The following is a 17,506-nucleotide window of genomic DNA, read 5'->3' on the forward strand; positions in this document are numbered from 1 at the left end:
TGTTCTCACTACAGCTCTTTGAAACCCATGATTTCTGCCAGCAGCAGAACAGCCATGAATTGCTGTCACCTAAATGCTTCAGTCTGTCAGTGTGCAGTGGAGGAATGTGGACAGGGCAGTTTGGTCTATCAATATCAAGAGGATTCCCAAACTGAATCAGGGCCAGGAAGTGAGCCTCAAACTTTCCCCCACTTCTCAAATGAGTGTTGAAATAAACATGGAGCTAAACTGCTGAGTGATTTTTGGGCTAATGCTTTGGCTCTTTGCAGAGAAATGAATAGATGTTCACTGTGTGGGTACAGTGAGATTGTGGGTACAGTGAGATTGTAGCCAGCTACTTTTGATAAAACAAAGATAGGAAGCCTCACTGTGCACACATGCTACAGTTTGAGGCTTTTACTGACAAGTACCCAGTCTGTGCATGACTAAATGAACATGCCCTTGTGGTACCAGCTTGACTCCTCTGTGCCATAAATAGTTGTTTGGACACAGTTTGATGCCAAAATGAACTTCGTGTCTGGTTTCTGGTGGTTCTAGGAGAAAGCACCCAGAAGCCTGCATCCTTGTCCAGCACACAGCTGTGTTAAGAGTTGCTTATCATCTGAAAAGATTATTGAATATAGGCAGGGAGTTTTATTTTCTCTGATCTCATTCAAAGGAGAGTCTGAAACAGCTCTGCTGAACTTTATTAAATGGTTCAGCCCAGGGTTGAGAGATGGCATGGAAAACTCAGCAACTGCATTTAGAAAACCCTGAAACCCACAATGCACAGAGAAGCTTTGGAAGCCTAAGCATAGAAAGTGGATGGGGGTTTGAGCAACCTGGTCTAGTGAAACATGTTCCTGCTCACAGCAGGGGAGTTGGACTATAAGATCTTTAAGGTCCCTTTCAATCTAAACCATTCTGTGGTTCTGTTATCTTCGTGTGGATTGTGTTGGGCAATCCTAAGTGTTGACTCCTCATGCTGTAAGTAGATTTTGCTAAAGGTTGATGCCTTTGGCATTTAGCAGAGGAAGGAAGTCCAGACAATTGTCATTAGTGCAGGGTGTGCGATGTGCAATAGGTGGCATCGATGTCTTTCTACGCGTTTCTGCGGTCGGATTGCTCTGGGCTGTCCTGCCCTCTAGTATCTGCAGTGCCGTCTCCTCCGATCTTTTCCCCACTTCCCTTCGCATGCACACCCACACTCAGGAGCCGCAGAGCCCTAGGACTCCTCCCGGGCAACCAAGGATGCTGAGAATACAGACCCGAGAAAGAAGAGTTGGAGGAGAAAGGCAAAGGGAAGGCTCACTGGGGAGGTGGCATGAGGTATTGGACTCAGCTGGGGTGGCTCCTCCAGGCCCCTGCACGCTAACCTTGCCAATAGCAAGGCCCAGGCCAGAGAGCCTGCATGTCTCCCAGCATCACCCTGAACAGATGATGACGGCGGCATTATGTTAAAATCCTGTTTCCTCTCCTTACTGTTGCTAATGCTATTCCACCCTCCTCTGCCAACCCACCCATGCCTGAATTACTGGGCTATTACAGAAAGATTTGTTGGTGTATGGCCCAATAAAAACATAACATCTTGCAGAAAACTCTTACCACAATACATGAGGCTTGAGTTGTATCTACACCTTCTGATGAAGTAAAACTACAGGGCACAGGATTACTTATTCTATAACAGTTTAAGGATACATAATAAATGCCAACACTTCAAGTAAATTTTCTATCAAAGACAAAGCAGGAGTGACAAAATTGAAAAGACTCCAGGTGATCACCTTCCTCTTGTAACATTCCAAACCCCAAATATTCAAGTCAGCATTTGTTTGAATCTTTTCAGGAGCGAAGCACAACGGTCTTCTAGGTTATGGAGAGTCTCCTGTAAATACATGATCAACCATCATTCAATAATGAGAATCCTTAAAACTGACAGTGTTCAAAAAATTAGTTGAAGCATTTCCAATTCTCATGAATCACGTCACAATGCCTTTTTATTCTTCCAGTTTAGCCTGAAGTAATTTAGGCTGAGGTCATGACTGCAATCTATGGCATCATGGAAAAAAAACCCAAAAAGCAGTGCAAAATCTTAGTCTTACTGAAAAGGAGGTAAACGTTGCAATGACTTCAATGCCTAAACCAGTTTCATTTCAAGCCTTCAATTCCAGTTGTGTATAAAAATAAATTCTTCTTTGAAACTTACATGTAGGGGGCACCAACTACCTTCCATACATGTAACATATTTTGCTGGATGCTTTGAGGAATCAGTCATAAATTTAAAAAAAACCAAGCACACTTTGTTGAAATAATGTCAACACAGCAAACAGAGAGGAGTTTTCAGGGGAATATTCCAGATTTGAAAAGCATCTGTAAGTGTGTCTGCCTACAATCTGTACTATGTGCCTCAGTTTTAACATACTCACATCAAACCAGAGTGGATTTCTGGTGGTTACATCTCATTACTTCTGATTTTCAGCTGCCTACAGAGAGAGGTAAATACCTGGACACCTTCCAAGGGAGCTTTTTCATGTAAGCAATAACTGCCCTGATTATCACTGGATGTCCCAGCCCATGATGGAGGGAAGGCAGGATCTGCCTTTAAAGCCTCACATACTATCGAAAAGTCTAGACATCCCTTTTGAGGGTATGAGATACAGAGCAGGTGCATATCTCTTCAGGTATCATTCTTGACATCCCACTCTCAGTCTGGGATTTGGCCTGTTGGGTTAGCACACATGTCCTCTGGCCTGCAGAGAGGAGGTAGCACAGGTACTTTTATGAGGGGCAGTGCCTCACTTGAGGAGCTGGCCTGGGAACAGACAGATACACATGCAAGTGCAGGCATGTCCTGTCAGTCATGTCTGGTACCATTTTCAGTGAACCAACAGGAATGGACAAACACAAAGCAAACTAAGGTTGGACTTTGCATGTGGCTCTAGCTCCTCACCAGTTCTCTGGGAGTCAGGAAGCTGAGGAATACTTTGCACTGTTAGAAACTCTCAGTGGCAGGTAACTCTTTGGACCTGAAGAGCTTCAGGAACAGCAGCCTTCACTCTATTACCTGCTGAGCTGCTCATCCAAGTTTGCCACGAAAGGAGAAATTAACATGAATGGCAAGAAATGTATTTTAAGTGCTGAAACAGCTACCTTTCAAAATACAGAAAGTAAGGAAATTCTGTTCTGTGAACATTATCAAAGCACTTGCAAAGGCTATTAGGATGCTTTCAATGTCATCCTCATTACCTTCTATCACAGGGTAGAGGACAACATTACTTTTTAACCGTAAACATACCATTTTTTTAATAGATTGGAATGTGCAGAAGGGGACAGAATTTAACTGCCATTCACTGCACTAGAAATCTCTTGATTCCTACAGACAGAAATCAGCAATGTCAGCATACGGAAAACAGCACAATATTTGTATAACACAGGAATTAATTTCTTCTTTCTAATCTACTCATATCCATATACTTGATGACTTGCCTGCTTGTTAGTCAGTTTCCAAATTCTATGTTTCTGCTTGATATGATTCTTCTGTCTGTAAAGGGATGTGATTTGAAGGCTGCTCTTCAGCAACAGCTTGGTCAGTCTCTTCTTTCTCTGCAACTGGTTGGTCAGCAGTGTCTGCCTCACTAGCTTCCTGCAGGGCATCAGCTGGCCTGGGCTCTTCAGCAGGTGCCACTGTCTGATCAGACTGAGGTTTATGACTAAATGCCTCTAAGCGTTTTTCAACCACTGTACAAATCAAGGCTGTAACAGAGAAAGCCACCATTAACAAACTTGGAGCAGGGGGAAAAAAACCTCTGTACTTTGGGATTATTTTGTATATTCATACAAAAAATAGTGGCCAACAATGAAAAAAAAAGAGATTTAACACTGAAAATAGGACAATGTACATGTACTAAAGAGCTTAATTGTTAATTCCTGGGTGGACCTTATTAAGTAAAAGAAGGAACAGTCCTAAGTACAAGAAGGAATAGTCATCTCAGAGGACAAATGTTACTGCCTTATACTAAGGCTGCTTCCATTGTAGTTCACAGCTCTTTTATTGGACAATGACAAAAAAAATCCTTTAAGTAGCATCTTCATTCAGATAGGTTTAAAATGCATCCTTAAAGACTTTTCCTACCCTCCTGCACAAGAGGGAGAAGAAGCCACAAGCTATCACAGCTGAGGCTGTGTCTGCTTCTACAAAGATTAGAGAATACAATTTGCAGTTCCTTTTGCAGAGAAAATGTTCATTCAACAATAAGTGATTCAGTATAAGCCAGGAAATACAGAAGACAAATAGCAAAACAGGGGTTGATAATATTACTTATTGGCCTGCTCCAGGTGCTCTGTGCAAGGCAATGATATCTGTTTAAAAAATTAAACAGAAAAAATTAACAGGAATATGATTATCATCAGTATTGTATCCTGCAGCAACATTCTCCTTGGGATGTTTATTCAGTAGTCACATACAACACTTCTTACTTAGGGAAAATTCCCTCCCCCTCAAAAAGCTACATGAAGAAGTGATCCTGAAGTGTAGATAATGGCACATACATTATAGGATAAAATACCTAATAGACCAAATTATCCAAATTATACCTTAACAAGTAAAATGTTAAGCTGAAAATAAACCCAAAGGAAACAAACACAACTGTATTTCAAACCCAGATTCACTGCAAGAGGAAAACCATAGGAAAGAAAAACGTAACACAAGAATAAAAAAGTGATCTAGGACTAAAATGGTGGACACACATTCATCATAATTTTGTGTTTCAAATCAAGATAGAGTTTAGTTTGTTCAAGTGTTTCAATGGCAGCCTCTAAAGACTGACTAATAAAAAATTCCTGGATACTTAGCTTGAACTAGCCCAAAAGAAGATTTGGTTTTCAATCTGTTTCCAAAGTAAGGACGTGGTTATTGACTGCTGCAGAGGTAAGCCCTTGTTTTGATGAAAAGTCTTGGTCACCTGATATTTCAGTAAGCCATGGCCTACAGTTAGCCTTCTCTTCTGCTTTCATGTAGGATGAACATATTACTCCATAGCTCAAAGAGCTTACTCAAATGAGTTAAGAGACTTTCATAGTATGCATGTGGCTGTAGACGGGGTGGGCTTCTCTGTCTTCACTGGCACAATCAGGCACACTACAGAGAACAGCACAACAATGGTGGTTGTGCAACACATGGAAAATATATTTTTTATATCAGAGAAAATAATTGGTGCTCTTTAACTATTCTGCTCCTGCCAAATGTACTGTAACTCCCAGCATCAATGTAACTCAAACAGTGTAAAGCCAGCAGAGAGAGGGTAGTGCAGCACAACTGACTCTTCTATTGTTTCAGCTGATAATCCATTACTGAGGTGTACATAGTAGTAGTTTTCCTTCATTAGCAATGTTTTAATATAGGAAGAAAAAAGCCAACAAAACTTTACATAAAACCATGAGTACTTGGGAGTTCTCCCTAAAATGACACATCCTACCTTAACCCACAGTGACCCTGTAAATATCATATTTGTTCTGACTGGGGAAAAACTATCAAGAATATCAAACAGCCCAGATTACATTTCTGGATTTGGTAACTTACAGTCAAGCACTGTCCTCCCCAGAACCTTTTTCTCCAGTGTTTCTTCCACTTCTGTCATCAACCATGGAAGGAATTCTGTCTCAATATCTGCAAGAATTTGGCAAGAAGAAAGAAAAAAATGTCTTTTTGTTTAGGAAGAGTGACAGGATCTTGTGACTTGTTTTCATTTACTATGACCATTAAGAGGTGAACATTCTTGACAAAATAAATACACTTGCTCTGCAAAAGCTAGATGAAATCTCTCAGATGTTGTTGGATTTCCTATTGCTTGCTGCTCTTAGTGAGGTTCCTCACCACTATGGACCCAGACACAGCCCTTTCAACTGCAGTGATTTCAACAGAGTCTGGAACCCTTAAAGCACTAGCACAGATGCAATACACAGTAATGTTCTAGTGAGATGAAAAATAACTAGCCTGAACAAGTCAGGAGAATAATATTCCCTGCCTGCCTTACTTTCCAAAGACATTTGACTTCTGATCTGTTGAAAGCATCTTCTTCCCTTTGACTAAAGAGCTCTTGCTTACTCATGTATTTCTCAAGTTGTGCTCTCTGTATGCAGTGGTCCTAAAGCCTGTCCTGTTTACAAAACATACTCAATTTTTGCCCCATGACTCATTCTGGAGATAATGTAACCCTTCCCAATCTGTGGTGTGTGAAGCCGTGTGGGGCCTGGGGAAGGGGGGTGCAGCGAGGTAGCCCATAAGAAATGTCACTGATGCCAAAAGCTTGGAAAACACTGATGCACAACTGTGGCCCAATTCCATTTGACTAATGTCTGATTTGCTTTAATAGTAATTTTAAAATCACAGAATCATAGAATCACCAAGGTTGGAAGAGACTTCAAAGATCATCAAGTCCAACCTGTCACCACAGACCTCATGACTAAACCATGGCACCAAGTGCCACATCCAACCCTCTCTTGAACACCTCCAGGGATAGTGACTCCACCATCTCCCTGGGCAGCCCCTTCTAATGGCTAACAACACTCTCTGTGAAGAACTTTCTCCTCACCTCGAGCCTAAACTTCCCCTGGTGCAGCTTGAGACTGTGTCCTCTTGTTCTGGTGCTGGTTGCCTGGGAGAAGAGACCAACCCTCACCTGGCTACAACCACCCTTCAGGTAGTTGTAGACAGCAATAAGGTCTCCCCTGAGCCTCCTCTTCTCCAGGCTAAACAATCCCAGCTCCCTCAGCCTCTCCTCATAGGGCTTGTGCTCAAGGCCTCTCATCAGCCTCTTTGCCCTTCTCTGGACACATTCATGTGTCTTGATGTCCTTCTTAAACTGAGGGGCCCGGAACTGGACACAGTACACAAGGTGCAGCCGAACCAGTGCTGAGTACAGGGGCACAATGACTTCCCTGCTCCTGCTGGCCACACTATTCCCACATACAGATTTCTTTGTTTGTCCTATCGAAATACATTTATTTCAGTTTGGTATTTCTCTCTGCTCTAGCAATCCTAACCACCCATTTATTTATCTCCAATTCAAAAGCAGCTCTTTTTGTTGTCACATTGTTAGCTCTTGACTGCTTGTACAGATTGACCAATAATGTTTGCTTGTAAATACAAGGTTGGAAAATACCTGTTCAGCCATAAATGCAAGTGAATAAAGTTTCATGACATTATTCTAAATAATATGACAATAAGCTGTGTTTTGTGGTTATTTTGACCTTTACATTACTCACATGTTTTTAAATACTAATAAATAAATACAAACCTCTTTCTATAGGGTCATAGAAATATCCACTCTCATGAAGATTGTTGAAGACTGAGGGAATGAGATCAGCCAAGTAATGCTGAGCAAATGCATGAGCTGCAATTTTCTCTGTGGTTTCTTTCTGTTTCTGCAGCATTTGTATGTGCTGACGTCTGCGACGTTCCTGTCAAGGCAATATTGCATGTAAAACTTCCATGCCGTTAGCTGTTACTCTTTTGATCTGTGCTTCCCAGTGTAAGAACCATGAACAGCAAAGACAATCAGAAGTGCAGATGTTTACACTCTCTACCTGATATTCACAGGCTCTAACTTTCACAAAAACCTCCTCATCTCAAAGTTCTTGAAAGCAAGCTTGTACTCAATCTGTGGAGTAGTAAAGTCCACAAGGTCTAGGGTGAAATGTGTTCTTTTGGTATAGCTTTCCTTGTTTTTGGCAAGTGTATAAAATAAGGGCCTTGCAGCTGGCCAAATGAAACTCTTCTCCAATACCTTAGTATGTGCTGATCTCATGGTTATTTCCTTTATTATTGCAGATCAAGCTGATTGTTGGCCTTGGAATAAGATGAAGTTGGGTCAGGGTTTCCTGAACTTTTTAATCTTTCCAACATTATATCCTCTTTGATGAAAGGAAAGATTAAAACTCAAAATGGTCCAGCAAAACATAACACCCTGCCCCCCCACAATTATACAAGGCTGATGAATGCTGAGTAATTAAAATTTGCCTTTTCTGTTTATTTCTGTTTACTAGATAATAGTAATATAGCTTAATACTTGGAGATGTTGAGAGGTATGTGTACACATACAGTAGTGCATGGGTGTGGAAGACTTGGGTGTGAGAGATTTGGTGGGATGTCTCTTACGTTCAAGCACTCTGAGAAGGCTTGAGTTACATCTGGACCAGGTACAAAGGAAAATGCTATTTGGTTTGTTCTCTTGATCAGATGTCCAAGTACACCAGATTACTGAAGCATGACTGCTCTAAACAAAAACAACAGCACAGTGCTGGTGCATGAGAGCAAATAGCAGAGTGCAGCTGAATGGCACCAAAATGCTTTAAGGAATATCAGACTTGACATGCACAAACTTTTGGGAACATACAGCTTATTTCACAGACCTCCAGAGGTTCCCACCTCTGGAGATCATTTAGTCCACCTGCCCTGCTAAAGCAGGTTTGCCTAGATCAGGTTGCACAGGAACATGTGCAAGCCAGTTTTGAAAATTTCCGGAGAAGGAGACCACGACTTCTCAGGGCAGCCTGTTTCAGTGCTCCGTCACCCTCAAAGTAAAGAAATTATTTCAAGATATTATTATTATTTCACATTGTCTTTTGGAACTGAAAATAATTTTCTCTCTTCTGATGAGCATTCAGACAAACCTGTTTTGCTCTTAGGAAGTCCTACCTTCTCCTCTCTGTATCGCCTGTCCTGCTCTTCCAGACGGTGTACTTCAGCAAGCTCTGCGTCACGCAGCTCTGCATAGGCACGCTGACGTGCCAACAGCTGGGCCAGCTCTTCTTCCTCCATGACTTCCAGCAAAGCTTGCTCAACTGTTTTCCCAACCAACACTTGTAGGATTGGCTTGACTTCAGTGTCAAAGTCAAACAACTGCAGATGGGAGTTAAGGAAATAGATATAAATTACCCTTGATCATAAACACTCTTAGCATATTAGCAAGGAGAAAAGGAGGAAGAACAAAGCCCTTGGGCTGAAGACAGGCCTGAGAAGTGCAGGTAGGGGGCCAGTGCCAACTAAGGCATAATCATGAATGCAGCTGAAAGACTAAGTGATGAGTGGGCTGGAGTGAGACACCACGCACTACCACAGCCACTCTGGGGGCTGCCAGGGACAAGCAGAGCACTCACTTGAACCCTATTTCTGTGTCCCAAACCCCTTCTCAGACTGGACACTATTTCTACAGGGGAGAGCATTTCTCAACACTGTATTTCTTAGCTGAAAGCAGCAGGGTCAGTGCCCATGGAGAAGCACCTTCCCTAATTTTGCCATTAATCTCAAAGCTGACATTGGAGACTTTTTTTTTTTTCCCCTTTCTAATGTTCTGAGAGGATAATTTCCTTGCTGTTTCAGCTTCATCATTGCATCAGGAACATGTTTTTTATGTGAGACGTGTTTTAATAATACTCGTGAACCTAACTTCATTTCATACCTCTCCTCCTTCATTTCATACCTCTCCTTCTTCTATTTGTGTGGCCACATCTTGTCCAGTTTTGCCTGGTATGAAGAACGGAGTAGGTGGTCTGTCCAAAAATGCATCTGTTTGACACTCTGTATCAACCTCTGTTACACGGTCACTAATCTCCTCCAAGTACAGTTCTAAAAGCAAAAGCACAATTCTGTTTAATGTCATAGAATCATGGAATGGTTTGGGCTAGGAGGCACTTAAAAAGTCATCTAGTTTCACCCCCCTCGCCATGGGCTAAAACATCTTCCACATCCAAACTGACCCTGAACACATCCAGAGATGGGGCATCCACAGCTTCTTTGAGCAACCTGTTCCAGTGACTCAGCACCCTCACAGTGAAGAACTTCCTCCTTACATCTAATCTACATCTACCCTTTTTCAGTTTGAAATTGTTACTCATCATCCTATTGCTACATGCCCTTGTAAAAAGTCCCTCCCCATCTTTATTGTAGGCCCCCTTTAGGTACTGGAAGACTGCTACAAGATCTCCCTAGAGCCACCTGTTGCCCAGGTTAAACAATCCCAAAAGGTGCTGTTTCCTGACCTCATGAAGCTTGAAAAGCCTAATCCTGCTCTACCTGTTCTAGGGAAGCATACACAGAAGAGCATTACAAATGGTGATGGCACGCTGGATGAACAATACAGCTGCAAACAGCACTGTTGAAGGAAGGAGAATGGTTTCAATGCTCTGCCTGCTCAGGGAGTGCACAGCGTCATCATGAAGACCTCCGTCCACTCTCAATTATAACTGTGTGTCTCCTACCACAAAGATAAATAGCCTGGCTCAGGAAAAAGGTCTGCAGAGTACTTAAAATCATCTGCAATAATCAGTGGGAAGGATACGAGACAAAGACTTCTGCAATAGATAACCTCCTTCTGCATCGAATAGCATTCTGAGGTGAAAAGCCACTGAGTGCGTTGGAGGTGGTGCAGGAGATTCAGTAGGGCTGGGGCAGTGGGAATGCTCAGAAACCAAGGACCACATCTGAGCAGCATATAACATAGCTGTCTTCCCACTTTGTAGGTCAGTCCAGTCACAAATTACTTTCAGAAGGCACAGCAATACAGTATGCTAATCTTGTGATTACTCCACTGCCAAATTTTGGGTTTCCTATAAATAAAGTTGTTAAAGTTATTCTTACATGGGACAAAACCCCTCAATTTTAAGCATATACCAAACTCTACTGATGATACTGGAAAAGGAATGAATAAATGAAGAAACCTTGACTAGTGTTCAAGAATGTACACTGAAAACTGAAAAAAACCAGAGCCTCTGGGAAAAATGTCACTAATTAATTAAGTTTATTAAATGTAACTAAAATAAGGGGTTATAACGGAAAAAATTAGAGAATCTCTGATTCTAGAGTTCTATGATTCTAACCTTAACCCTAGGTGATTCTATCAACTGCATCATCAATTGAAAAAGTGAAAATAGAATAAAATAGAATAGAATAGAATAGAGCAGAGCAGAGCAGAGCAGAGCAGAGCAGAGCAGAGCAGAGCAGAGCAGAGCAGAGCAGAGCAGAGCAGAGCAGAGCAGGTTGGAAGAAACCTTCAAGATCATCACGTCCAACCCATCATTCAACACCACCTAATTAATTAAACCATGCAACCAAGCACCCTGTCAAGTCTCCTCCTGAACACCTCCAGTGATGGTGACTCCACCACCTCTCTGGGCAGCCCATTCCAATGGGCAATCACTCTCTCTCTGAAAAATTCCTTCCTAACACCCAGTCTGAACCTCCCCTGGTGCAGCTTGAGACTGTGTCCTCTTGTTCTGGTGCTGGTTGCCTGGGAGAAGAGACTAGCCCCCAACTGGCTACAACCTCCCTTCAGGTAGTTATAGACAGCACTAAGGTCTCCCCTGAGCCTCCTCTTCTCCAGGCTGAGCAACCCCAGCTCCCTCAGCCTCTCCTCATAGGGCCTGTGTTCCAAGCCCCTCACCAACTTTGTTGCCCTTCCCTGGACACGTTCCAGCAAGTCAACATCCTTCCTAAACTGAGGGGCCCAGCACTGGACACAGTACTCGAGGTGTGGCCTAACCAGTGCTGAGTACAGAGGCAGAATGACCTCCCTGCTCCTGCTGGCCACACTGTTCCTGATACAGGCCAGGATGCTATTGGCCCTCATGTCTGCCTGGGCACACTGCAGGCTCATGTTCAGCCTACCATCAACCAGTACCCCTAGGTCCCTCTCCGCCTGGCTGCTCTCCAGCCACTCTGACCCCAGCCTGTAGCACTGCATGGGGTTGCTGTGGCCGATGTGCAGAACCCGGCACTTGGATGTGTTAAATCTCATGCCGTTGGACTCTGCCCATCTGTCCAGCCTGTCGAGGTCCCTCTGCAGAGCCTCTCTACCCTCTAACAGATCAACTCCTGCCCCCAGCTTGGTGTCGTCTGCAAATTTACTGATGAGGGACTCAATGCCCCCATCAGTAAAGATATTAAAGAGTATGGGGGCCAGCACTGATCCTTGGGGCACACCACTAGTGACTGGCCCCCAGCTGGATATAGATCATCAATCTATTGCTTTCAGATGATTTTTTTTTTTTTTTTTAAATCAGATGATTTCTTTAAAAAATCAGCCTTTTACCTGTCTGCACATGAATGTGCTCTCGGCCTTCCACAGGCTCAGGCGTTCTTAGTTGTGCTTGCTCTTTTGCACGCTTTCTTGCCAGTGCTCTTTTCCGTGCCTCCCTCTGCCTTCGAATCTCAAAGGGACTGGGTTGGGGACTCTGAGCAGGGGTGATAAAAATTTTTTAAAAACCCCAAACCCACACACAAGAGAATACACTTTGTACTTGAAAATTATACCTATTTCCTCTACAGGAAATTCAAGGTTGGTTGATTTTAATGCTACAAATCTAGCACAAAATTTTTGGTTACCTTAAAGACTCTAGGGCATGAAACTAACAAGGTATGCTAGCTGCCTTACAGGCACATAATAATGGCATCTCATACTAAGAGCAACTAGTTATCTGCAAGTGGATATGGTATACAGAACTTGGCTTTGTGAGATAAAGTATATTAAAATGGCATGTATCATAGTATCATTCTGGGTTGGAAGGGACCACAAGGATCATCTAGTTCCAATCCCCCTGCCATGTGCTTGCTAACAAGTGAGAGTTTACAGGTAAAGCTTTAGGAAGGTCAAGTGGACATAAGTCCAGTTATCATTTGATCAACAGAATTGTTTGCTAGATAAAAATTCTATGTTACAGTATAACTAAGGTTGGAAGAGACCTTGAGGATCATCGAGTCCAACCTGTCACCACAGACCTCATGACTAGACCATGGCACCAAGTGCCACGTCCAATCTCCTCTACAGTATCACAGTATAACTAAGGTTGGAAGAGACCTCGAGGATCATCAAGTCCAACCTGAGTCCAATGTTCTTTATTGACAAACTTTTAAATTCAGTATTATTTGTGGATTGAAATGAACATCAGTCTCGAACTTCTTATATGTGGAATTCACTCTAAGAAACAGCTACAGAAGAACACAAAACTATTTCCATGAAATTTAGTATTATTTGTGGATTGAAATGAACATCAGTCTCGAACTTCTTATATGTGGAATTCACTCTAAGAAACAGCTACAGAAGAACACAAAGTTATTTCCATGAAGTAGCTTTTTAAAATACAGACTACTTTAAGTTTTGATATGATCATATTATCTGTGTAGAAGTATTATCTGAAAATTAAGTATCACTAAAACATTTACTACTATATCAAGATAAATAAAATATTGTTTTGCATACAGCTGGACCATTTATCTCTGATTCTACATAGAATAAGCCAAAGATTTAATTTCCCAAGAACTGCTACCCGCACGGATGACACCTTTCATATGGTAACAGATGATGCAGTGATGACTTGTGCTCAAGATTATTACACTAAAGAAGTGGGGGGAAAATAATTAAGTGCTTAATTGGAAAAACAAAAACAAAACCAAACCCACCAAACCTACAGAAGTTCATGTGAAACTAGGTGATTTAAAGAAAAGCTGAAAACAGGGATATGCTAATTTAACAGGAAAAAGCCTGTGGCTGTGTAAAGTATTTTAAGACACATTAAAACTTCAGTAGTTAAAATTATTAATGAGGAACAGCTTTCCTGCCCTACCAATTACTTTCCAACAAGGCTGTAGCATGCTTCACATAAGAAACATACCGCAGGTATGACTCGAAGGGCGTAAGTGTTGCCGCGCACCACTCTCTTGTCATACATGAGGTTGGCATAACGAACAAGTTCCTTTTCTCTGTAAGGTCAAGCACAGGCAGTTACGGACACAGAGCTGCAACCTATACGCCAACACCTCAAACAAGCCAGAAGCGCTCTGAAAGGCCAGAGCGCCCAATGGGTTCCCCCAAGTTACTGGAAGAAAGACTTGTGGCCAGGTCCCTCGGGACGAGAAGTGGGATGAGGGGGAAGGTGCAGAGGGGAGGAGGGGAGTTGTGGTGCTTGTCCGGGGAGAGCAGGCCGCGGGGCTGTGTGGCGCAGGCCGCCGGACACCGGCACTCACGGCTCGCCGAGGTCCGGCGGCGGTCGGTACTTCGGGCGGGCGGGCATGGCGCGGGGCGGACTGCAGTAGGTGTAGAGGACGGCGGGGGTCTCCGCCGCCATCTCGAGCTCTCGGGTGGACAGCATGGCGGGGTCCGCCCGGGGCTCAGCGCGTCTGGCCCCCAGCAGCCGGGCGGCGGCTCGGTGAGGAGCTCCAACCGCAGCCGCGCCGCGACATCCGTCCCCGGGGCAACGCGAGCGGAGCGCGAGGCTGCGCCGCGCATGCGCGGGTGGGAGTCGGTCCTGCCGGGGAGAGCTGGAGGCTGTGGGGATTGCAGGAGGCAGTGGCACCGCTCCAGCGCCGGGGCGCGAACCCGTCACTTTAACCACTAACGGGCTCGCCTTTGATAGCTGCCAATGAGGGCCGCTAACCGCAAGGTGTCACCGGCCTCCTTCCGCCGCTGGGCAAGCTGCTGAGCGGCCCGCGGTTTCTCACCGGTCAGTGGCGCCACCAGGAAGGCAAAAATTGGCTGGGGTATCGCAAAAACTTGTTGGATGGTGTGCCGGTGGCTTGAGTGCCAGTGTCCTGAAGGCAGCTGAACTCCTATTCTATGTTTTGGTTTTGTTTTCCCACATAGATAGGGGATTTGGATAGTGTAAAGATGCCGTGCGTTTGGGGTAAGAACGTGAAGTGCACCCTGAGCATGCTGTCCCGCCTGTAGTGAGCTGCACTCCCTGTGTGACAAATCATGAGGAGGCATTTTCAGACTGTGTGAAAAACTTCCATTAAGGGAAACGTAAAAGCAGTTGGGCATTATTTATATCGTGATAGCTCCTTTTCTAACCTATGTGGGTAGCCATATCCCTTGATTGTCCTGTCAAGACTGGGTGTATAAATCAGTCTGTGCCCTTTGTTTCTAAAATCTTGGGTTCAAATGTAATTAATGGGTGAAATGTTACAGAAGCACAGATATGTTGCTGTGACAGATGTCTGTGCTCCATGGCAGCCCTGTGTAGACAATTGTAGACAAGAAGACAAGAGAACTGTAAGTAACAAGTGGTTTTGTAATCAGCGAGCAGCTTGCAGAGTCAATATAGGAATGAGAGTGGTGTTGACTACACAGTCATCAGCTGGGTGGTAGGAGAAGAGGATATGCAACTGTAGGAGCACAGTGCAAGTGGCACTGGGGTGAGAAGAGAGAACAGTTCTTCAATATCTGCTTGTGTCACAGCAAGCAAAGTTAGCGAGCAGCTCTGTCCAGCCAAGCCAGGGCACTATGGCCCTGAAATTGGACCAGAACCACTGGAGCAAGGATTCCTGCAGAGCTCCCTGCTGCACACGTTGCCCACAAATGTTGTGAAGATGATGATGCTGCATCACAGGTTAATTCTCTTAAGCTGCCCCCAGTCTGATGTGTCACTTCTTGGGTGAATTTCTCATTCCCATAATACGTGCACTGATTGAATTCCAGCTGCTCTCTTGCTTACCTCTGTGAAATACTGATAACTCCTAAGTTACCAGTTCGGTGCAAAAGCTTTGCAAGTACTGTGTGGGAGAAGTAAAGGTCTTTGCTTTGTGGGTTAGTAGAGCCTTGTAAGTGACAAGACCACGCCCAGGATAAACCTCACTTCTGTTTTGCCCCTTTTTATGCCTGAATTCTGTAACATTTCATGCCACCACAAGACTGACTGTAGCAGGAGCCAAAGCACATTGATGACCAGGCTGCTCTTAGAACCTATAGCTGCACTCTGGATCTTATAGTCACAGTGGGTGTTTTACATATTCTCTGGAGGATTGTCTGGGACCTGCAGAAGATCTCAGTACAGAAGGTGCTGCCTGGAAAGTGGGTCTGCCTAGCAAGGCATGAATCTACCCATCTCCTGTATGGTAGCAAAGAAAGGCCTTCTGAGTTGCCTTCTGCTGACTTGAAAGCTGCAGAGCAAGGGCTTTATCTTATTCCAGTTTTGCTATGGGTCAGTTTAGCTGTCTTGGACCCACAAACAGGCTATTTTTCTTTGCTTTCACAGGAATTTCCTGGCATTGTGCTATGCCTTATGGCATGTCCCTTGGCTTTCTGGATGTGAAATGAGTTTATTCACAGCAAAACAAATGTGAAATTGCCATCATCAGTAACAAAAGATGTGCATCCAGTATTTTTTTCAACACCTGGGATGCATTCTATAACTACTGAATGGCATCTTGATATACAATATAAGGGGTCTGCTGTGCTGAGACTGGGTACTCTTGGGGTCCTAGTTTGGATGTGGCTATCTTGGGACACCTTATGCCACAGTACTATGTATAATATGATGATCAGCAGACTAGCTGTGCCTACTTTTCACTATCTTAACTTTCTGCAGCATTGCATAATCAAGAAAGGAAGGAGGTTTACAGAGCCATTTTGGGTATAGGCAGTACTTAATTATCAAGGAAGGACATGAAGGGACATACTGCCTTCCCACAGCATTGCCTTCTGTCTGGAGAAGACCATGGCTGCTTTTAAAATTACAGGAATGTTTCCCTGATGTAATGCTGTGTAATTACCTGACATTTGAGTTAGATTTGGTTCTCCATGGCCCTGAGACAAAATTTTAAACTTCAGTTCTTACCTCTCTGGAGCTGCAGATAAAAGGGGGGAGAGCTCCTAGTCTTGGGAGTAACTTTGCTTGAGGCCAAAGTGGCATTGCATTCAAGCAGAAATCACAGAATCACAGAATAATCTAGGCTGAAAGGGACTCTATAGGTCTCTAGTGTAAACAGCGACAGATTCAAAACCAGGTTGAATTGATCAGGGTCTTCTCTTGCCGGGTTTTTAAACTCTCTAGAGATGGAGATGCTTGGGTTGGCCTTGTAAATCCCAGAAATCATCATGCTGCTTCTAATCACTGCTCTGAGATGTCAGACAAAAATACAAAAAACACAGTAAAAACACAGAGAACCATCAGTGTGACTGCAAAGATGAAAGACTACAGAGTTGAGGTGCATATGTACTATTTGTCCCAGTGCTGTTGGGGGGTGGGAAATTAATAGAAGTGCAATGAAACCTACTTTTAAGTTGCTGCAGTGGTGTAATCAAACACCATCAGCAATACTGCACCAGTATTGTATGGTGTCAGCCAGCTCGCAGATAGTGTCTTTGCTTCTCTTCACAGGCAATAGAGTCAATGCATCTGTGACATACAGACATTGACTACAGACAGGCCTGGTCCTAATTCGGAGGGGACACAGTCTCAAGCTGCGCCAGGGGAGGTTTAGACTCGAGGTGAGGAGGAGGTTCTTCACCGAGCGAGTCATTCGTCATTGGAACGGGCTGCCCAGGGAGGTGGTGGAGTCACTGTCCCTGGAGGAGTTCAAAGAGGGGATTGGATGTGGCACTTGGTGCCATGGTCTAGTCATGGAGTCTGTGTTGATAGGTTGGACTCGATGATCCTCAAGGTAATTTCCAACCTTAGTGATACTGTGATACTGTGATACTGTAGTGAGACACTTAGTTTTAAAAAATATATACAAGCCTGAGAGTTTTGACAGATGAGA

At 43.8% G+C, this 17,506-nt stretch overlaps 1 protein-coding gene across 1 annotated transcript; it reads right to left on the bottom strand.

Moving 5' to 3' along the window:
• Positions 1 to 89: 89 nt before the first annotated feature.
• RSPH3 (radial spoke head 3) lies at positions 90 to 14,202 on the bottom strand. The gene is made up of 9 exons (XM_068147423.1): positions 13,994 to 14,202; positions 13,642 to 13,729; positions 12,063 to 12,204; positions 9,456 to 9,601; positions 8,672 to 8,875; positions 7,272 to 7,434; positions 5,555 to 5,641; positions 3,463 to 3,729; positions 90 to 1,861 (listed from the first exon to the last, which is right to left on the bottom strand). Exons 1-8 carry the CDS (start codon positions 14,116 to 14,118, stop codon positions 3,488 to 3,490), a joined length of 1,197 nt encoding a protein of 398 aa, XP_068003524.1. The 5' UTR covers positions 14,119 to 14,202; the 3' UTR covers positions 90 to 1,861; positions 3,463 to 3,487.
• Between the last annotated feature and the right edge of the window lie 3,304 nt (positions 14,203 to 17,506).

The sequence above is a fragment of the Melanerpes formicivorus genome, unplaced genomic scaffold, assembly GCF_026170545.1.
Source record: "Melanerpes formicivorus ecotype bairdi unplaced genomic scaffold, bMelFor1.0.p_v2 SCAF_2, whole genome shotgun sequence".
Lineage (NCBI taxonomy): Eukaryota > Metazoa > Chordata > Aves > Piciformes > Picidae > Melanerpes > Melanerpes formicivorus.